The 22,319-nt window shown below is 40.8% G+C and overlaps 2 protein-coding genes across 7 annotated transcripts; both read left to right on the top strand.

Moving 5' to 3' along the window:
* On the top strand, positions 1 to 12,102 carry LOC121304119 (D(2) dopamine receptor A-like). The gene is made up of 8 exons (XM_041235078.1): positions 1 to 504; positions 6,372 to 6,702; positions 8,243 to 8,352; positions 9,225 to 9,361; positions 9,784 to 9,983; positions 10,308 to 10,394; positions 10,535 to 10,874; positions 11,228 to 12,102. Exons 2-8 carry the CDS (start codon positions 6,385 to 6,387, stop codon positions 11,422 to 11,424), a joined length of 1,389 nt encoding a protein of 462 aa, XP_041091012.1. The 5' UTR covers positions 1 to 504; positions 6,372 to 6,384; the 3' UTR covers positions 11,425 to 12,102.
* A 1,130-nt stretch (positions 12,103 to 13,232) lies between these two features.
* On the top strand, positions 13,233 to 21,791 carry LOC121304158 (transmembrane protease serine 3-like). Of its 6 annotated transcripts, none has more exons than XM_041235123.1 (16): positions 13,235 to 13,690; positions 14,460 to 14,618; positions 15,341 to 15,400; positions 15,643 to 15,744; positions 15,933 to 16,050; positions 16,234 to 16,353; positions 17,412 to 17,561; positions 17,795 to 17,939; positions 18,214 to 18,330; positions 18,602 to 18,645; positions 18,982 to 19,147; positions 19,438 to 19,616; positions 19,731 to 19,826; positions 20,180 to 20,322; positions 20,809 to 20,961; positions 21,397 to 21,791. In XM_041235123.1, the coding sequence occupies exons 2-16, from the start codon at positions 14,610 to 14,612 to the stop codon at positions 21,415 to 21,417; spliced, it is 1,623 nt and encodes a 540-aa protein (XP_041091057.1). In that variant the 5' UTR covers positions 13,235 to 13,690; positions 14,460 to 14,609; the 3' UTR covers positions 21,418 to 21,791. The 6 variants fall into 6 exon arrangements, with proteins under 6 accessions (XP_041091061.1, XP_041091057.1, XP_041091058.1 ...); XM_041235124.1 differs by having other exon boundaries at positions 13,235 to 13,827; positions 15,685 to 15,744; XM_041235121.1 differs by having other exon boundaries at positions 13,235 to 13,827.
* The last annotated feature ends 528 nt before the right edge of the window (positions 21,792 to 22,319 follow it).

Genomic DNA, 22,319 nt, shown 5'->3' with positions numbered 1-22,319 from the left:
ACCTACTTTTTTTTTATTTTGAAATACTGTGTGTCTTATTTATCCTGTGCATGTTAGACTGCTGATGCGACACGAAAACAGCAGGATTGAATGTATTCGGCATATCATTAGATGCATTAGCAGAACCGGGGGGGTTTAATTAGCAATTACAACCCTCAATACCCGCAGACTAAGTCGAGGAATTCCAACCCGTCCGCTCAGAGCAGCTGAAAAAGAAAAGAGGCTGGAGAGAGATTGGGTCTGTGACGCGCTCGGTCTTCAGCGCAGTCTGTGTGCGCTCCGTGCGGTAGGGTTTGCAGACCGTCGAACAAGTCAGTCTGCTGCATATATTGAGAGGAACGTTTTTTTTTTTTGTTTTTTTTTTTGTAGCATTTGGAAACAAGTCAGTCCTCCCGACAGAGAGTTTGTATCTGAAGTGAAACGCAACAGTGGGGACAGCAAACTGGGAAGAACAAGTTACTGAGATGCTGGGCGTTAATCATGATTGTTCATTCTGCAAGTGAGGTTAGCATGCGTTTATTTATCTTTTTATATTTTTATGAATGGTGTGTTTTTAATATAATGCTGCAGTTGTATCGTGATGTTTTTTTTGGTGGGGGTATATTATTACTTAGTTCACGCATGTTTTGTATAACTTATAAGGATATATAGGGTTTAGGATACAGTTACCACATTAAAAATAAGTTTCTGAAAACTAACGCAACTGCGCATGTTTTATAACTTACTGTAATTCTCATATTCAGGTAAATGTAAATAATTATGTGAGTCAGTAATCCTGGAATAAATTCCTGTGTCCTGGAATAAATTCCTGTGTCCTGGAATAAATCCTTTGCACGTGCTATATTTAAGCCATACTATATATATATAATATATAAATTATATATATATATATATATATATATATATATATATATATATATATATATATATAGATATAGATATAGATATATATATATATGTACACACACACACACACACACACATATATGGTTATGCTACAGGTGTTTATTCAATGTTACTGTAACGTTATGTTTTGAGTAATTAGTACTAAAATGCTAAATATACGTCACTTCTGTAATTGCAGGTTCGATTTTCTTTTCAGCTTTCCATGTATCAATGGTCATTTGAATTCAAAGGGAGACTCTAAAATGCCAGGCGTTTTCCTGCTAGAGAAAGCTACAAATCCCGTTGTGTTGTTTGTTTGTTTTTATTTATTTATTTATTTTAACATTATGAATGTAATAACAGGTGATTGTGTCATCGAAGGTGCTCAACTATCACGCCCAGTTGCAACATGCTTAGCCTTTACTGGAAAACACGAGACCTTTGGCTGTCCAGTTTATTTACATTGCCTTTTAGTAGCTCTGGACAAAATAAGCTAATTGTTTTGCGTTTGCCTAGAAAGTTAGTCTAAAAACTGCATTGTGAGCAAAGTACTCAAAGAGAAGGACTTGTGAAGAGGAAGTTTTTTTTTTTTTTTTTTTTTTTTAAAACAAAACAACTTTCTCACCTATCTACTGTCATAAGTAGGCTACATCTAATCTGAAGCACTCCCTGCGAGTTAAACACGCTTCCACTTCTCAAAATAATAATATTACAATATAAATTTCACTTATATAGTGCTCTTCATGCAAGCATTCCAGGGCACTTTACAAAAGCAATATAAAAAAGCCTGTGTCTAATATATAATCCAGCTACAAATAAACAGACCCAAACAAATACACTTTGAAACAGGATTTGAAAGATTTAATTGCGCTCGCATTCGTGATGTGAATCAGGAGCAAGACGAGGGGCGTTATAACTACATGCCCTTGCTCTGATAGAGTTGAAACTCATTTGAACTCATCCTCTGTCAGAAGATTAGTATTTTCCAATCTCGGGGAATGACCGATGTTCCACATCTCGTCCAGAAAACACTTCTATTCTTCCAGTCTTCATTATCCATTATCTAAGAAGGTTAAACATAATAATAGTATTATTATAATATAATGAATATCATAATAATAATAAAATTGAACTTAAAAATACCTACTACATTATCAGTAACATGTTATTTGTACTCTAATTGTGGTTCTAGATTAACTCTCATATATATAATTAAACGAACTGACAGCTTTTATATATATATATATATATATATATATATATATATATATATATATATATATATATATATATATATATATATATATATGCTGACAGAGTTGAAAGGTTACATGCAGAGTAGATGCTGAAAGTCTGTTCAGTGCCATGCACGATTCTGCAGACAAGCCCATAGGCAGGCTACAGACAGTTAATGTGGTCAATTTGCACTCGACTTTCTTACTTAACAAAACTGAAAATGATTTAAAAAAAAAAATTAAATACATTTAAAACACACACACACACACTCACACACACAGAAATGGCAAATAAACTGCAATGCTGGTAAATAATGCAATTGTTTTCAAAGCCTGTATAGAGGCTAGATTCAGCTATTGCAGTTTTCCAAAGGGCTAATCAATCCTTTAGAATTTTACTGAGCGCCATTTCTGTTTGCATTTTATAGCCAACAGCAAATCACTGTATAGTTACAAGACTTGTGAGTTACAATGCCATTTCAGCGGTCGAAAACAAATTTATGATGTACTGTAGAATCAATAAAGGGCTCGGAGTGGCACCACATTCAGATTGCGCTAGTGTGTGAAAACATCATGTGATTCAGACACTCACTGAGAAAACTCATACAGCTGGGGCCAAAAGGTTTGCATCACCCTATAGAATTAGCTCATTTTGCTTCCTAAGGTACAATGAAACCTCCTGAATAGTGTTATGTAAACATATTGAATTGCTTTGTAGTTTTGCATATACTTAACAAAAAATGTGACATTTCAAAAATCTAACAAAAATATTGTGCTGCTATCGTGGCTTCTGGTAGACTTTTGCGATATCATTTTTGATTGCAATCAAAGATCTAAATTATGTTCCTCATATATATAATAGCCACAGCTGTGCTGTATTGCTTCAGTTTCTTATTGTGAATCAGCTGTACCTTATAGCAGTAAAACATTCTGTAAATAAGTTCCCAACAATGAAAAGAAAAATAAAATGATTTTTTACCCATCCACTTGCCCATTCTCCGAGGTCAAAAAAAGAAAAACGCTTTGCTTTATTCCTACCGAAAGCGCCTCTTCACAGACACTTTCTGTTGTTCACCGCGTTATTGTAGGCAGCCGTGCATTGTGTATTGTCCAAGTTCCATTTCTTTCAAAGGGCAAAAAAGAAAAAAAGCAGCTTTTGATTGAAAAGGACCTGACAGCAATTGATGGAACCCTATTGTTACTGCAGAGACACTTCAGCCCATGAACAAATCTTCTATAGTGGAGCAACAGAACTCACTAAAATGATAGCAAGCATCATATAGTAGTAAGGGGGAAAATGTGAAGAAGATCTAGTCAAATTGCATTTAAAGCTACATGCAGTGGCTTTGGCTTATAGTGGGAGGGACTGTGTCTGTAGCTGTGGTATACCGTAATGCAATTAAAAAGTTAACGCAAATTTCATTCAGGCTGACGCCTTTGCAGACGTGAACTTTCTCTACTGCGGACAGAATTGTATGATCTGCTGCATGATCTACAGAGTCAGTCAGGCTTTTGATAGATCCAGTTATAAAGTAACATTTACCAGAATCCAAAACCAGCATTAGATCACTAATCACCATAAGGACAGGAGTTTGTGAACTGCATTTCCGAATGAAATCCAGTCTGAGGAGCTTCTACTGTAGAACATATTCTGTTTTAAGAATCGTTAGTCGTTAGTTTGCTAATCTCTCAAATGCTTTAGCAGAAAGTGGAAGAGCAGATATAGGTCGGTAGATGTTTGAAATAAGAGTGATTTATATAAACCAATGAGACCGGAAGAGAAAATAAAGGCAGACATTATAATCTGTACTTTATTGATCAGATTCTGTTGTATGGAAAAGCTTTCTGGCAAATGTATAATTCAAATCTTCTAGTATTCAAAATGCTAATTACCCTTCTCATCCAGAGGACCAACAATAATGATACAATGTCACACATCTATTCATGTTATTGGCTCTCACACTGGCATCTCTCTAATGTTATTTATAGGACAAAAAGGCGACTAAACGCAGAATCTATTAATTAGATATGCGTTCAAAGCTTTTCACTTAAGGTTATCATAAAAAGTTAATCAATTCAGTCCCCAACAATATGGCAAAATACTTAGAAAACAGGAGGTGAAGTGACTTGCTCAGGGTCACACACAGTGAGTCAGTCAGTGGCAGAGGTGGGATTTGAACTGGTGACCTGCTGGTTACCAGCAGGGCTGGTAGGTGACCTAATCACGCACGAAGACATAAGCCTGATATATACGCTCCTTGCAAAGGAGCCGGCTCTTTAGGACGAGAGGTCCCGGGTTCACGCCCGCCGCCTGTGTGTGGATTGCCTCGGCCTGTGTGATGCTAACCTATTTCGCTACATTGGTGTTTGCAGTGGGATGCAGGTATGTCGTTCTATTCCGTAGACTGCAGCGCTATAACGGTGAATATTGATATGTTGAAGACAGCAAGGGATTGCTAATACTGCTGGAGGAGGGGATATTTATTGACTGGAGAAAGTATGTTTATACATAATTCTATGAAGATAAATAAAATGAGAGAGAGAGAGAGAGAATAGTATAACTCTGGCACACATTAGATCTGGCCCTCGGCTAACCTACAATAACTATAATTAATATTGAAGAGAAAGTACTAGTGCTTCAAATTACACTTTTTACTTTACAGACTGGGTAAGATTTAGAAATCTTGTAGTGGAACAAGCAATCAGCGATTTTACCGTGTGTGTGTTTTTTTTTTTTTTTTTTACTACACCTGGTAAAGAATGCAGAGCTTGAACAGAGATAGCATCTCTGAGATTTCAATCTCCCTGCGCCTGGAACTGAAAAAGCAGCTTTTCAAGGTTTCATCTTTCAATTCCTGCGGCTCCTGTAGAAAGCGCTGTACAGATGAATAACGATTTGCTTTAGCTGGCGTCCTGGTGCAGGACTAATGTCACATTTCCACAAGCACCATCAACCCTGTCTGAGTTTTAAGTGGTTTCTGGTAGCAGAATAATCCCATTCACATGCTATGCCATGCGTATCCATTTACCATACAGGGCTGAAATGTGTAGTTTTGAATCTGTGATAATGGTACTACACTAGATTTAAGAAATGACTATTTGGAAGCCTTACTTTCATGGTTCTTTCAGATAAACTATCCTCACCCCTTCAGTGCCTGTTTTCCTACCTTCTGTCAGTAATCAATCAGCGGTTTTCCTAAGCCAATGCACTAATATGTCATTGCAGATATCACTTGCTGTAATCCTAACTTGTTGCATCCTAGTTCATATTGCATTTTAGTAGTATTATTTGCACGTACTGTAAACTACACGCTATATTTAAATATGAAGCTTGCATTGTAACCCTTTACTGCCCTGCAACACCTGTAAACAGCCTTAGATAAAGGCGTCTGCCAAATTAATAATAGTAATAATAATAATACGCTTTGACCTAAAGACACTGCTGAGGCAAAAGTGACAAATGTACTCAAACAAAGACTGCTTGAAATGTGTCCGGTGACAATATATACTGTGATAGTACATAAGTGACTATCAAAAAGACGTGATGCAGAGGGAACTCATGCACAGAATCTGCTATAAATGCAACACACTCTCTACTGCACAGAACTGTGTTTCTCCCTTACCTTAAACTTACTGTGAGGATTATACTTCTCCAGATTATTCAAAATGAAAGACTATTTGGATAGTAGTTCCATTTTGAAACAATACTCCAATGTTTAACAGTACAGTACACTCTGTGTGTCTGTATACACACATTTTAAAGGATTTCACAATGGCTTCTTTCCTTTTCTGTGTGTTGCAACCATGACCTCAGCTTAATGGCAGAAAATAAATCAATTTCTGGTTAACCTCAAGCAACCCTCAAACTAAATGCCATCAATCTGATAGCTTTCCCACTAAGTAGATTGATGGCTGTATGCGTTTGGTCCTGTAAAAAAACACACACAGCAGTTTATCATTTTTGGAGTGTGGGTTATAAAACTGTAATGAGTATTGGTATGTGGTCTCCAAAGACATCAAACATGAAGAATTCCCTGAATAGGTTTGAGTTAATGAAATATCCGACATGGAAAAAGTACGGCTCATTTCTGTACTGCTTCTCTATGGATTTTTTATTTTTTTTATTTTAACAATCGGGATTAATCACAACAAACCAGGACATTTTAGACGGCTATAATCATAATCAACTAATCATAAATTCTGTGCTCAATTTTCGACTGAATTCAGCTAACACCTTCCTCTTACTCGCAGGTCTGGCAGTGGGATGGCATCGGCAAAGGGTTTGCTGTTACTGTTGAATGAGAGCCAGGCCGGTTTGGCAGCCGCTCAGGGGAACGGCACGGCAGACTGGGGACGAGGAGGAGGGAACGGCACAGACCAGGAGCGCCGGCACATCTACAACTTCTACGCCATGCTCCTCACCCTGCTCATCTTCACCATCGTGTTCGGGAACGTGCTGGTGTGCATGGCCGTGTCACGAGAGAAAGCTCTCCAGACAACCACCAACTACCTGATCGTCAGCCTGGCCGTGGCAGATCTCCTCGTGGCCACGCTGGTCATGCCGTGGGTCGTGTACCTGGAGGTAAGAGCCACCTCCAGCAGCAAAGCAAGCAAGCCCATTACAGCCTTGGACAGAAGGAGGCTGCAAAACCATGGCATGTTGAGATGCTGGTGTTCTGGCTTTTTGCGAAGTTAACAGATGAATAATGCATTTCATTTCAAGTGCATGGCTTCCATCCAAAGTTGTCAAGCCTCTCCAACTCAACCGGTCTAATTATGCCATGCAAACACACAAGGCGTAAATAATAAATGGCTGGTGAGCTGCATTTCTGTCTTAACACGAGATGAAAGTCATTATAAAGTACCGGAATAGACGAGACTGGAGTAAACAACCCTATTCAACGGGTTCGTTAACCTCGTGATGTTGGCAGAAGGTACAGGGCCATATTTTGAGTGACAAGGAAAAAAACAGATCTCATTATAAGCATGATCTGAACTCACCATACAGATGGAGTTCTTCCAGATTAAAAGTACAGCGCTGGTCTAAAGTTTTGCATCGCCTAGAATTTTAGGATTGAGACATCATTAGTTAATTTTTTCTGGTGATGCAAAACTTTTGGCTAGTGCTGCATAGTTTAAAAAATAAATAAATAAATTTCCTCTCTGAAAATGTTCCCCTGCCTTGACACTTGCTTCAAATTAGGCTTGTGTCAAGCAGTTGGATGACTCCTGAGAACTAATTATCGAAACAAGCAGATTAATTATTTATTTATTTATTTATTTATTAATCTATCTCTTTGCAGATGTTCAGAAAAGATAGCTTGGCCCAATATCTTTTCACTTTGCCCCCCCCTGCCAGAATCACAAACTCCTTTAACCTCTGACATAATAAATCCTGCTTCTTTTTTGCTTGTTTTTTTTAACGAATTTTTGAAAGTGTTTTAGTATGTAATGTTAGGTTGCTGTGCATTGTGTAACTGGAAACTTCATTTTTTTATTATTATTTTTAGGAAGCAATGCTACGTTGCTATACATAGGGTACTGGGAAATATATATATATATTGGAATTAAGGTAAATCAAAGCAAATAAAAAAAAAAAAAACATGGTTCATGCATTGTGTAACCATGGGAAAAGGGGGGGGGGGGGGGGGGGGGGGGGGGCTTTGCTGTGCAATATTTCAATATTTATTAATTTTTTTATAAAGGGAACACTAGGTCCAAATCACCCAGTGTTAAAAGCACACGAAAACTCATTTTAACATTAAAGATACTGAAAAGACTTCTAGTAGTTTTGTCTTTGAATGTACTAAGTTTCTTTCAGTATGTCTAAATGTAGCTCTGTAGTTCTAGATCAGAGATGTGAAACGCAGTTCCTGGAGGGCCACAGAGCTCTCAGTTTTTTAATTGGTCTAATTATTTGATTAAGTGGACAAATTTAACACTTCTCTCCAGGCCTCAAAATGTTTCCCAGGTCAAATCAACTGTTAAAGACCTTGAAAAAATGAGACCATTTGAACAAACACTTAGATCAATTAAATTGAGTGAGAATGAAATGAAAACCCTTAGACCCTGTGGCCCTCGAGGACCGGAGTTTGACCACTTCCTCGTTCTCTTCCTGGCAGGTGGTGGGCGAGTGGCGCTTCAGTCTGATTCTCTGTGACGTCTTCGTCACCCTCGATGTCATGATGTGCACCGCCAGCATTCTGAACCTCTGTGCAATCAGCATTGACAGGTAACTGCAATACAGCACTGACAGTCTAGTAAGCTTCTCTAATAGGGTTCAGACTTTTGTTCTAAGTTATTTCAAAGACCTGTCTGCCTCATGTAATCCAGGCAATTGATTGTTGTAAAGGAATGCACCTGATTGTCAGTCACGGATTGTAATTATTAAGCAGGTAACATGCATCATTGAAGACCTATGTCAGGTGAGCCTAAATACAACTGGACATTCCAAACTGGGAGAAAAACGGGGTCAAATTAATAGGCGACTACAAAATTAAATCCAACCCAATTATTTTTAGGCTCAGCTCACTGCTACACCAGAAGCGTGTGCCGTCAGCCGACCGCTCCTTTACACGCTGCAGACTCGCCGTGCAGCCACCTCAGAGCTACAGCATCGGGGGACAACGCAGCTCTGGGCAGCTTACAGGCAAGCCCGTGGGCGCCCGGCCAGACCACAGGGGTCGCTGGTGCGCGGTGGACCAAGGACACCCTGGCGGCGCTCGGCCAATTGTGCGCTGCCCACTGGGAGCTCCCGTCCAGTCAGCAGTGGAATAGCCTGGACTCAAACTGGCGACCTCCAGGCTATAGGAAGCATCCTGCACTCCACGGAGAGTGCCTTTACTGGATGCGCCACTCAAGAGCCCCTTCAAAATGACCAAAAATGACATAAAGGATCAGAAATGACATAAATAAATACAGCTTGCTTTCTGGTTGTTTTACGAAATATATTTTGGTACTTCGTGAGTCAGTACAAACACAAAACGTTATTAAATTTCCTAATGTTGTTTTTTTTTAATGGTATATCTCAAAGGCAATTTGTGTGGGTACATTAAGCCCCAGGTTTTTGTGGTTTTTTTTTAGTTTTTTTTTGTTTGGTTGTAGGTACACGGCGGTTGCCATGCCAATGCTCTATAACACCCGCTACAGTTCGAAGCGCAGGGTTACAGTGATGATTGGAGTCGTGTGGGTGCTTTCCTTCGCAATCTCCTGCCCTTTGCTTTTCGGACTCAACAACACAGGTGAATCATAACTCTTACCAGCACGGTGAATCCCTTCTACTTCAGTTATTTTAAAACACATACAGTACCACCCACTCATTGTTCTATGCCCCTTTTGCTCATATATTTATTTCGATTACACTAGACCAACTTTATTCATAGTGCATTATTCATACAGCTATTGCCAAACGTTTTGCATCAACCTACAGAAATCTGACATGAAACATACCACTTTGTGGCTTCTGGTTGACTTTTGCAATATAATTTTTGTAGTTTTTTTGATTACATAATGTAATTATATATAATCCAACATTCTAGGAGATGCAAAACTTTTTGCCTTAGCTGTACATAAATTTAAGGTAATTACACAGTGACAGTGAAATAAAATAAGCTAAAAAAAGAAGGCACTTGTGTAAAGTATTGTGCTGTGACGTGTTTTGCAGTGACAAGAGAGGTTACAAAATGCAGCATTGCTAACCCTGCCTTTGTGGTGTACTCCTCCATCGTCTCGTTCTACGTTCCCTTCATCATCACGCTGCTGGTCTACGTGCAGATCTACGTGGTGCTGCGGCGGCGGCGGAAGCGAGTGGCCACGCGGTGCAACAGCGAAGGAGCCGAGCGCGACCCACACCCCCCCGTCAAGGTGCTACTGTTACTTCTGTACATGCAGATTTATCAGAACTCCCCCATTGTAGTTCACTTCATGCTTGACAAACTGTACAAAAGAAAGTCTCTGGATACAACTTAAGTAGAATCAATTTGCACCAGAGATTTTGAGAAAGGACACAGACACAGTGTCAAAAAATATGTTTATTGATCATCAGCATATTTCCATCAGCATGAAAAGCGCTTTCGGACACTTTCAAACAAGCTGCGTTTTTAGTTTTTAGTCCTGGAAAATGAGTTTGCAAAGAAAAAAAAAACTGATCACTACCGTACATTAATACATTTTTCTTCTGATAACCAGAACAAATGTACCCACCCAGAGGATGTCCAGTTGTGCACTTTGATTGTGAAATCGAACACCAGCTTCCCGCCCAACAGAAAAAAAGTGGTGAGTATTGTTTCCTTACTAGCATCAGAGCAAACCATGAGACACTTTTCAGCACCTTGTCAAGGCTGTGTGCGGAGCACAGTGTCCAGGCAGTGTGTGTTACTTGATATTCACCCCTGGCTTTGTGTACCCATTGACAGACCCTGGTAAAAGAAGCTGTGGTTCACCCGTCAGAGCCAGATCAAGTTTGCTTCCTAGCTGAGCCGGAGAGGACCCGACCAAAGAACACCCTCCTGGGGCTCCAGTCCGTGTCTCTGGCCCCCTCCCGGGCTCTGCCCAGCGGAGCCGGCCTGCCCTCTCCAGTGGAAGTGCCAGCCGCGTCCCCGGTACTCAACGGCCACCCCAGACTGAAGCGGGCCTTCGAGGCTCCGCGCACCACCGGGGACGGAAATGAGAAACCCACCCTCAAATCCACAGTCAAGGGCCGCTTATCCCAGCAGAAAGAGAAGAAAGCCACGCAGATGCTGGCCATCGTCCTGGGTGAGTTTGTAGAGGGCTGTGTCCAGTGGGCTTGGTCACGTAACCAAGTAAAATACAAAATTATATCGGAGAGGTCTATCAGAAGCCATAAAAGCAGTATGTTATTATTCCATGTTTGTTTTTTCGAAAAGTCACTTTTTTTTTCTTTTTTTATTTCTCTGTTTTTTGTTAATTATATGGAAAACTACAAAGCAGTGTGTAATTCAAAGTGTTAATGTAACATCGTTCAGCAGGTTTCATTCGACTTCGTGAACGAATTTGTGTTAATTCTACAGGTTAATGCAGAACTTTTGTCCGTAGCTGTAGAGCTGATCAAATTCCGACCCTAGCCTTTACCTCTTTTCTTTCCCCAGGCGTCTTCATCATCTGCTGGCTGCCTTTCTTCATCACGCACATCCTGAGGGTCCACTGCCTGCAGTGCTACATCTCTCCAGAGCTCTACAGCACCGCCACCTGGCTGGGCTACGTCAACAGCGCTGTCAACCCCATCATCTACACCACCTTCAACGTGGAGTTCCGCAAGGCCTTCATAAAGATCCTGCACTGCTGAGTGAGAAGGTCGGGGTAGAGGATGAGGAGAGGGGGAGGCACTCATCCAGGGCTTCCCAAACCCGGTCCTCGTGGAAATCGAGAGCTCCAGCTGATTCAACTAAACCCTTAATTTGCTTAATTTGGCTTTAATTGTTCTCAGCTCTTAGAAAAACTGCAGAAGTCAACCATAACGTTTTGTAAGTACCTGGAAATCTGCAACTTTTGGGAAGCCCTGTACTCAACCCTGGATAACTGGATGTACCTCAGTATTTTCCAGTTATCCTTCCCCGTTCCCCTGCTTTGAAAAATCCCAACTTGCTGTATATCATGGAAGGAAGAAATTATGTGAAACAGCAATGGGATAACGAAGTGCGAGAATACAGACGTTTTAAATAGGAATTTGTATAATCCATGCTCACCAAGATTTCAAAATGCAGTGGAAATGTGGAGAGAGTCTCAACTGATTTCAAAGTGAGTTCAGCGGAGTCTTGCTGACATATGGAAACAGTGTGCAGGACTGAAATAGGGCTGCTGAACTGTTTTTGAGTTAGGGGAGTTTTAAATAACCCTCCTTAATGAAGAAATGCACAGAAATAAAATAATAATCAATCTCGTTGTTTGATGATTTGCTTTCTCAACCTGATGTATATGATAGGCATACACAAGCTATAAATAAACAATTCTTTGTTCAGCTTAATTTCTGTTCTTATCAACTTATTTGTGTGTGTTTGTGTGTGTGGGATGGGAATACTATATATATTATACATATATATATATATATATATATATATATTTATTATCCTAAATAGGATTTTTGCAAACCGTAGTTGGATACCCTATAGAATTTAAACATAAAGTCGAATGAAACCTGCTGAATAATGTTGCATTAACATCTTGAATTACACACCACTTTTATAGTTTTCAATAACAATAAACACATCTTGAGGTGTTCTGACACATTTGCACGCTATTATATTTGAAGATTTTTTTTTTTTTAGCATCAATAGCTTCGTTAAATGCTATTTGAATATTTTTCGTTATCTTTAAATGGTTCTATCTTTCTATCTTAAAAATGAATGCAGGGAGCTTTACAAACGCAATTGAATGCATTTCATTGTCGTGTATTTCAAATACAGTAGGGCTATGGAAAAGATGGCTTCTGGCTGAAATATGAGAGGCTTTGACTAGCTCTGACTCAGTGTGTCAGCAGTAACCCTATGCATTGGCCTGTATCCAGTATCAAAGCCTGGGCTCTCACCTAATGCCACTCTGATCTATAATGCAACACCTCGCTGTGTCAAACTGATAACTGCTCTTTACACAACCAACCCTGGGGTGTCAACTTCTGATAAACACACACTCCCAATTCAGAGTGTCTAAGGTATATGACTGTCAGAGCTGGGGGAGGTACTTAAAAAAAAAAAAAAAAAAAAAAAAAAAAAAATCTAATTACAGTAACTTAATGCTTTGTAACTCATTGTAGTTACAAATGCAGCAGTGTGCAAATATATTAGAACGCCCAGTTGTTTTTGTAGTATTGATTTGTTGTGCAGGTGAAAACTGAAAATCTTGTAAAAAAAAATAGATTAGCAGTTGTCTAATTTAACTGATGAGTTTAAAAAGCCACCTCTGCAATTCATTTCAAATAGTAAGAGAAAAGGAACACGCACAATGTTAACATGCACAAGGCTGTTTAGAAGTTGTTTAATATGCCTAATTAAAGCACAAAGTGATCTAACTTTTTCGCACGAGTGCCTGTTGTTTGCTGACCGGAAATTCTCGCACCCTGACCAGATTTATGGAATTATTGTATTACCTTCAATCTAAATGCTCAAAACAAAAGCGCCCTAGTTGTATCTTCCTATTTGTGCCGGCCATGATATCAAACAATTATCTATAATTCATAACAGAAAGATAGCAATTATTCCCTGTCAGTGCTGGCTCCCTCTGTCAGTAGTAGTAGTATACTGTAATAGTGGCTTGTGTAAATCTATCTGTCCTGGTTTCCAGTAGCAAGGGGTATCACTTTGATAGACTGGAGAAACCTTATCTGTAGATAATCCAAGCTACTTAATTCATAGCCGGGCTGAAACTGCTCCCCACAGACCAAGGTGGCCTTTCCTCACAAAAGGAACCTCATGTGGCGACATTATGCTATTATCTACACATTGTCGGAGTAACCTGAAACAGAAGAGCTCAGCCAGATAGAGGAAAGAAACAAACCACTGCCTTCTGAAGAGCGGGGAGCTCATTTTACTCTGAACAATATGGGGGAGATTTTGCAGGTACAGTGAATGCAAGCGGTTTTGAAAAGAAGACCAGAGATCCCCTTTTCCATAAGCAATTTTACTTTTTATTCTCTATTCACATCTCTTGGATCATGTAAGTGGCAATTCCAGCAGGTGCACTGGCAACCAGTAAGGTAAGGGAATTGGAGCGCATTTACTGGTTTCCGATATCAAGGTGGTGTGTAAAACCCCAGCACGCGTTTATAGCAATTCATCAAACTTTTTAATGTTGAAATTGCTGCACAGTGCTAGATGATCTGAAACGGACTTATTTGTCAAGGTTTAAAACATTTCTAGGAAGCCACCCCTTGATATTGGAATTGGTCTATCTAAGTCAAACTGATGATGGGATTTGCACAGAGAGCTGTGGATTCATCACGAGACTGTGGATCAGTTAGAAAACTGTCAAACTGCTAGTCACTAAATCCGCGGCAGCCAATCGAAAACCAGCGTGGTGTTCCTAACGTGTTTTTGTAAAGCGTCTTACCAAGCACTGGAATGGAAAAGCCGTTCAGATGCATTGGTGGGATGCATGATGTCTTGCAATGTAATCGTTGAGATTTCTTAAATAATATATATATATACATTAACGTATTCAGCAACGGCAGTTCAAATCGTTTGAATGGGAAGTGTTTAAATGGGACAAACAACTCAAAGTGGCGATGGAGGTTTTGACTTGGCGGACCGTGAAAGTTCCAGCGTATGAATGCTATTGGCCAGACTGTTAAGGAAGGTTGAGTACAGTGGTGTTGTCTTATTCTCACAGGCTCTAACATGGACAAGGACATCTACTGTATCTACTACAAAGGCAATGAAGAGGCTGCATAACTAAACTGATCAGCATTTTTACGTGATTTTTGATGTGAGGTGTTTCTTTTCTACTGGTGTCTGGAATGGAATATAAATAAGTCTCGGAATGGCTGAGGTGAGCAGTTCTACTTCCCTTTATGGCTGTGGTTCATAATGTGGGCTTTTTGCCTAAAAGTCATGGCCAAAAAGAAAATATTTACCCTACAAGTCGTTTCACCTTTACTGTAAGGATTTTTGGCCACCTTTACATTTTCATTCCACAGGTATCAAATTCTTTAAGGGCATTTCTTCTAGCTCTGTTAATGTGTGCGCCATCGTTAAAGATGGTATTGTTGAACGATGACGCTCATATTAAACTCTCGGTGCAGGATGAAGTAGGACAAGTTACTTTAAGATGAGTATAACTGAACAAGCTGGCCTTCATTGGATTCTAATCACCTGGGTAAAAAATTAATGCGGCAATAGACAAATCTACCCCCTATGGTAGTTCTGTTACATGCGAAACAACTTTCGTAGTAAATATTTTATTTTTTGGCCACCATTTGTAGGAAAAATGTCCAAGAACAGGGACCCTCAAGTGATCAATGAGGAAAGGACCAAGCACGGACCATTTATTAGGAACCTTGCAACTAGTGGGCCTTAGCTTTTTCTGAATTGAGAGAGGAAATTAACCCTGTATCTGCCAAATCCCGTGCAGAGTCTTTTTCAGCCTGTCTTACAGGCAAATTGGGTCGAAAAAATAAAGTAAATGCTTTGTGATATCACCAGAATCCTTTGATGTAAATAACCATCTTATTTGAATATGTATGCGTTTTAATCTCCAATCATTCTCTGTAGCTGGAGGTTATAGATGCTCCCCCTAGTGGAGACGCTAGCCGTGAACACAGCCCTGTTGAGGTAAGATCTGTGATAAAACTTACAAGAAAATAGATTTTAGCTTGCGCCTTCATTCAGAGTGGCATCCTACTACAACGATGGTTGCTAACACTGGCATCACTTTGAATGTTAAAACAGTCTTGCTAGTGATGCAGAAGCACATTTCTGTGGTACAATGAGGACAATAAATGCCCCTGATCAGAATAGTTGCCTTTTTTTGGGGAATTGATACATTTTGATGATAACAGGTCATTTTTTGGTAGGCCATAGAATGTGTGAATTCGTGGATTCATTTTTCGCTGCAGTTTGAGGGTTTAGAACCGCTCCCTTTCACAGAAGGTGCTACCGTGACCAGTCTGATTCAGGTGAGATGATTTCAATGCATTGTTTGATATGATTATGTTCATTTGATTTACATTTTGAGAAGCCGTCATTAATACAAACACTAAACACATAAGACGCGCCGCAGAACACTCCGCAGATATCTGTTTAATTTATTGTACTGTTTTAACTTTAATGGTAAAATCTCTAAGTTTTCTCCCCAAATTTTTAGGTGGTACCACCCAGTTTGACAGAAGTCTCGGCCCCCCCCACAGACCCCCGGACAGCGAGCTCCGCAGGGCAGGTGGGCATCCCAATTGAGCCAACCAAGACCTTGGCGGAGGGCGAGGGTAAGATGCAAGCTTTATTTTTGCTCGTTTATTCCTGTATACTCATTTGTAATTAGTACCTGTGTTTTTCTGAAAGTTGTGAAAGAATGTTTCCATACACCTTAACGAAATTATTTGTATATTATTTTGTAGTTTCTTTGATTACGTGATGTTAAGTAAAAGATCTGAATTATGTTCATACAGGAGGTGTGGACTCAGATGCCCACTCAGTGCCTGCTGCCCCCCAGGGTTTGCAGATGTTCATCATCACTGTGCTGGTGTTGCTGGTGCTCCTTGCTGTCGCCTTGGTGATTTGCCTCATCGGTAAGGACTTCAGCTTTCACTAATACATCAGAGCATCAGAAATGTGGTGGGACCCCTAGAGTTCAAGGTGATGAGGGAAGCAGGTTTGTGCCCAGATCTTAACGTTGCCATGGTTTGGGGGAGCGGCCGTCTGCAGGGATGAGCATTGTCCATCAGGGGTCAGCAGAGAGCTCCTGGGTGCGAAGAGGCGATTGGCTTTGACTACTGTGGGAGTTGCTATGGGAGAAAAAGAAAGAGCAACTGAAAACAGGGTGTAGAAACTGAGAACTTCCTTTAGCCTAAAGCAGCACCAGATATCTCTTTTAAACAGCAAGTACATGTTTGCGACTTTAAAAAGTGTGCATTTGAGGCTGATGTAGCTAAAGGAAGTGCAAAACAGCTAAGATTTATGAAAATGTTTTGTTAGTTGCGAGTACACTAGCCGAAACATTCGCTCATGTAGACAGAGATTTTGAAACATGTTCTTTGCCCTAGAAGGACAACTAATTATCCTAAAAGAAGAACAGGAACTAATGGCACAACTCACAACCTTCGGAACAAATGCACACAATTCATATTCTCTCTAATTCCTGTTAGTATCACCACATACAGCTATAATCGGTACACGGATGAAAGTAGGAGCTAGAACATTACTTGATTGAGAGTTTCTTTGAAATTTTAACCTCTACAGCTATGGAAAAAAAGTATTGCATCACCTGGAATTATAGGATTGAGACATACTTTTAAGACATAAACTATATGAACATAATTTAGATCTTTTTTAGATCTAATTTACATCATGTAATCAAAGAAACTCCAAAATGATATCGCAAACGTCTACAGGAAGCCATAATAGTAGTATTTCATGCTCAATTTTTGTCTGTTTTTTGTTAAGTGTGTAGAAAACTACAAAGCGGTGTGTAATTCAATACGTTAGCGTAACATTATTCAGCAGGTTTCGATTGACTTTAAGAAAGCAGAATGTGTTAATTCTATAGGGTGATGATGCAAAATTTTTGGCCAGGGCTGTAGTTTGTTAAGCATGCTGCTGAATCTTTTAATTTCCATTTGTCCTGCAGTGAAGTTTGTGTGTTTCCCCGCAAGGAAGAAGCCACCATGCGGGGACCTATCCTCCCCTTGTGGAGAGAGTGGGAATTGCAGCTCCTCTCTGTCTACTGCCCTCTGCCTGACCAAGCAGTACCTTAATGACACCAACAACTCTAGCAAAGGTCAGCATTGGCATAGTCTCTTACAGTGCTATTATCGGAATAAACAACACAGATTAATAGAAAGGCTCTTCAGCAAACCTAGATTGTTTCTTTATGGTATTATAGATGGTATTTGACCAGGAACGGGTTCATTCATGTCTTGGAGGTAACCAATGTCTTCACTTCATGTGGTTTTCAAAACACATTTTATGTGGCAGCCTGCCAGTGTCTAATCATTGTTCTACTGTGGTCAGAGTACAGGAACCCAGTGGTGCTGTGGGGTGGGAATTCGCTCTTGCGCCTCTATAACCCGGCTGACCAGAAGTACTACAGCGTGTGTCACCAGGGCTTCAACCAGACCTTGGCATGGCTCTCCTGCCAGGAACTCGGCCTTAACAGGTACTCCCCCTAGCACTGCTACTGTTGGGAGCAGGGTAGAGCACAGGTGAGCAGGGTACAGTGCAGGGGAGCAGGGTAGAGCACAGGGGAATGTGGTACATTCAGGGTAGAGCACAGGGGAGCAGGGTAGACCACAGGGGAGTGTGGCACATTCAGGGTAGAGCACAGGGGAACAGGGTACAGCACAGGGGAGCAGGGTAGAGCACAGGGGAAGATGTTAAAGCACGTTTTTCTGTGATTGGTTTTTGATTGCAGGATTGGGTTTGTTTTGCAGTCACCCCGTGTCACAGGCAGTGAGTCTGAACTCGCTGGGGTCACAGGACCTGGGAGATCTGGCCTCCATTGAGGAGAGGGTGTCGAGCAACGCTCTCGAGAGACTGCTAAAGCCAGTGTGAGTGGCCACCTGGCAGCTCAAACTAACTACACAGAGAGCATCCTGTGAAGCAAGTTATTAACAGTTTCTTTTGTAAGAAAGAAGGAAAGAACAAACAAAAGAAATAAAATGAGAGAGGAAGGTTGGATGGAATGAAGGATGGAGGAAGAAAAAAATATAGAAAGAATAAACTAGAAAAGGAAGAAATAAGAAAAGAAAGAATGTGTATACAGATGATATTAGAATGTAAACCTCAATAATTTCTGTTATATTTTGGTATTCTGTTTAGCATGACCTGCCCCAACAATGAAGTAGTTTCTCTGCAGTGCACAGGTGAGTAGGCAGGTATTACCCGTCCACCATGTGTGTCACTGTTCGTGTGAAGAGGAGAATCAAACCAGCACTGTATAAACTATTTCTTCTAGAGCCACAGAGATCGCCCTTTGAGAGCACAGGCATTAAAACATACAGTCTCAATAACTGTAGAGCCAACAGGAGCTATGTGTGCATGCCTGCTTATCGCGCAAGTTTGCTTTAATCCATTCCACTTCTATCAAAGTACTGCATTTGAATAATTGCAATGTAACAGAAAAAAAGGGTACAGTAAGAAAAAAAACATGACATTTTAAATGACTTTCTGTTTAAGATCTCTCTCTCTCTCTCTCTCAGACTGTGGTCACCGCTCTGTACCTACAGAGCGCATTGTGGGTGGCAACCCCTCGGCTCTTGGACGGTGGCCCTGGCAGGCCAGTCTGCGCTGGGAAGGCAGGCATGTGTGTGGGGGCTCGTTAGTGTCAGCACGATGGGTCATGACAGCAGCACACTGCTTCGCACTGTGAGTTTACAAGCCAGACCTAAACTAAGTCATTTGAAGTCATTGATTCCAATATTCTACACATCTATAGCGGAAATATTTAGCGTTAGACACAAAAAATGTTCTTGACATAGTCTGTTACCCATGTGCTGGGATAAGATGGGATAACGGTTCTTCGTTCTACAGTGGCACCGCATTGAATGGCATACCAGTGTTAGCATGCACCATTATCACCTGACCAACAGGGGGCAGAGTGAGGTTGCTGAGCAGGTATCTCTTGGTATTAGTCACTACTGATGTGTGACCTGCAGGTACAACCTGTTGACAGCCAGTAAGTGGACTCTTTTGGTGGGCTCAGTCAGCAGAGAGGGCTCGCCGGCAGGAGGGCAGTACAACGCCCTGGAGGTCTACTACCACCCCCTCTTCACTCACCTCAACAATGACTACGATATTGCCATGCTCCGCACCACCGGAGACATTCTCTTCTCAGGTGAGATTCAGGTCCCTCTCTTTTGAAGATGTGTCCCACTGTGAAGACGATTTCAAAACCTACTTTCCCTTTTTTCTTTCTTGGCATGCATTCGTTTCTTTTGTGTCGTTACAGACACAGTGCGGCCGGTGTGCCTTCCTAGCTATGGACAGACTTTCCCCCTCAACTCTAACTGCTGGATATCTGGATGGGGGTACACTGCAGAGGGGGGTATGGGTCTTTAAAATGCTTGTCCCATCTAACGATCTTGTCTTTTTGTGCATTTCTAAGTGTTCAAGGTGACTCATATCAATTATCGGCCTCTAGGTTGTAGATAATGTGTAGGTCTCCTCTTTATTGTTCACGCCATTGTATTTACATACAGACGGACAGGTAACCCCTTATATCCTCAGAATCCAATACTCTCAATAGTGTATGCTAAAGAACAATGCTACCAAGCTGCATCACGATTGGACAAAGACGTATACACGGAGGTCCTGCCACTGCTGCCACATTCACGTCACTAGGGATAAGAAACGGATTCCACTTTCTGTCTCAGTCTCTTCCACCTCATCCCTCCACAGGCCCCATCTCCCCTGTGTTAAGAGAAGGCCAGGTGCAGCTCATCGACAGTGCTGTGTGCAGCCATGTGGATGTCTACGGAAGCTACATCACCCCACGCATGCTGTGCGCTGGCTATATGGACGGCAGGACTGACTCTTGCCAGGTAAAGGACCTCAGCTATTCCACAGATAAGGTACCACGGTACAGAACTGTGTGTGTGTGTGTGTGTTACGTTCATACCAAGGTGCTTTGCATTGCTCTGTATCCAAATGTTAGCCTTTCAAAATACGTTAAGCATAGGTCTCTAGTCGTTTTTTCTCCAGAAAAAGCAGAGAAAACCTTTGAGACCGATAAAGCATAGGCTTTGTGACTAGGATCCAGCATCTTTGACATGCAGAATGAGTGTGCTTGTATAGTAATATACATGTCTTATTTACATGTAGAGTGGCTGGGAATGGCAAAGTTCAAAGATCACGTTTTCAGATTCAAATGGAAAAATGCCGTCCTAGACAAGCTCGGAGCTAACTTAAAACAGCTATGGAGAAAAATGACAAGGCCGTCCATTAAAAAAGTAATGCCCCCTTCTACCATACACACACCCATCGCTAGGGATAAGGATTCCAAAGCCTTGGTCATGCTGTTTCTGCAGGGAGACAGTGGGGGTCCATTAGTCTGTCAATCCGGCCAGTCTTGGTGGCTTGTGGGGATCGTGAGCTGGGGGGACGGCTGCGGCAGGATTGATCGCCCGGGGGTCTACACCAACGTCAGCGAACTACTGGACTGGATCTACCGCAAAATACAGGCGAGTCACTGCAACACGCAGGGTAACAAATACTGTCTGGACACTTTAGCAGTAGGGCACCTCAAACTTCAAAGCGCTAAGCACGCTCTACATTGAATAAGGTGCTAGTCAGAAACATTTGAACCTCAGGGTTATGTTTTCAAGACGCCACTGTACCTCCAGTCGAGAAACAAAAACCTTGAGAGCGCAGTAAGAGAACTTGTAATAGATTACAACTACAAAGTGGTATGTAATTCATTATGTTAACAGAACATTAGCTATTCAGCCGGTTTCATTCGAAGCAAAATTAGTTCCTTCTATAGGGTGATGCAAAACTTTTGGCCATAGCTGTGGATTTATAGATTGTCATTATCTGTATTATGAATATTGTTTCTTTTTTTGTTGTTGTTGTTTGTGTTCATTTATTAATGTATTTATTTATTTATGTCTCAGCAGACTGACAAAGATATCCCATGATTTAAAAGACGACTGGAGTCGAGAGATGTTTACACCGACACCTTCAAAAATCCGTATTTTCCTTTTGTTTTAAGAGAATTCAGTAATTCAATCTTGAGGAAACCGTGCCTTCATAGTTTCAAGTGTACTGTGTTTAGCTTTTTTGTTTGTTTGTTTGTTTTTGTTAAATGTTTGTTATTGTTTTGTTTAGTTTTTATTTGAGACAACAAATATTACAAAAAAATAAATTCAAATAAATAAATTAAGAAATTAATTTTGTACAATATAGGTACTGCCGTTTGTGTGTAAAATGCCTGGTTTCCTGAGGTGGGGTATTTTTAGATGTAACAACTAAAAATAAACACGTTTATTACCCCAGAAATGAGACAGACCGTGCATTTTCATTTTAAAATATCTGGCACTAAACTTCAAGGACGTTTCCAGCCTCCTTCATGCAGCGGATTGCTTAATTAAGAAAAAAGACACGGAAGGTAAAATACTGTCAGCCGGTCCAGTACGAGTTTTTAAAATAGAAACGCGTCTTTTCCATATTTCAAAACTGCACACCGATAACGAATGCACAACAGGTAAGATTTGTGGGAATTCTGTTGTAAATTGCAGCTATGTCAAGTGTCATATCATTTCAAGCATTTAAGAAACTTCACTTGTTGCGTAACAAAAGTCGTGACATGGTCGAAGTTACATATTGTGTCTGGCACCAGATCAACAACAATGTTTAATCTCGCAATACAGTAGCACAGACACCACTGCGCAGTACTTCACTGTCTGTCTTGAGCAATGATGCAAGACCACTGCACACTGAGCAGGATGCTGCTGTGTTGTGCACACTGTTTGCACACTGCAGACAGTGATGAGGAAATAAGACGCAGGCACCAATGCACTTCACAAAAGCTGTGAAGATT

This window comes from Polyodon spathula, chromosome 37 (assembly GCF_017654505.1).
Source record: "Polyodon spathula isolate WHYD16114869_AA chromosome 37, ASM1765450v1, whole genome shotgun sequence".
In the NCBI taxonomy this organism is placed as follows: domain Eukaryota; kingdom Metazoa; phylum Chordata; class Actinopteri; order Acipenseriformes; family Polyodontidae; genus Polyodon; species Polyodon spathula.
The sequence above is the reverse complement of the archived record's forward strand: the minus strand, read 5'-3'. Positions and strand labels throughout refer to the sequence as shown.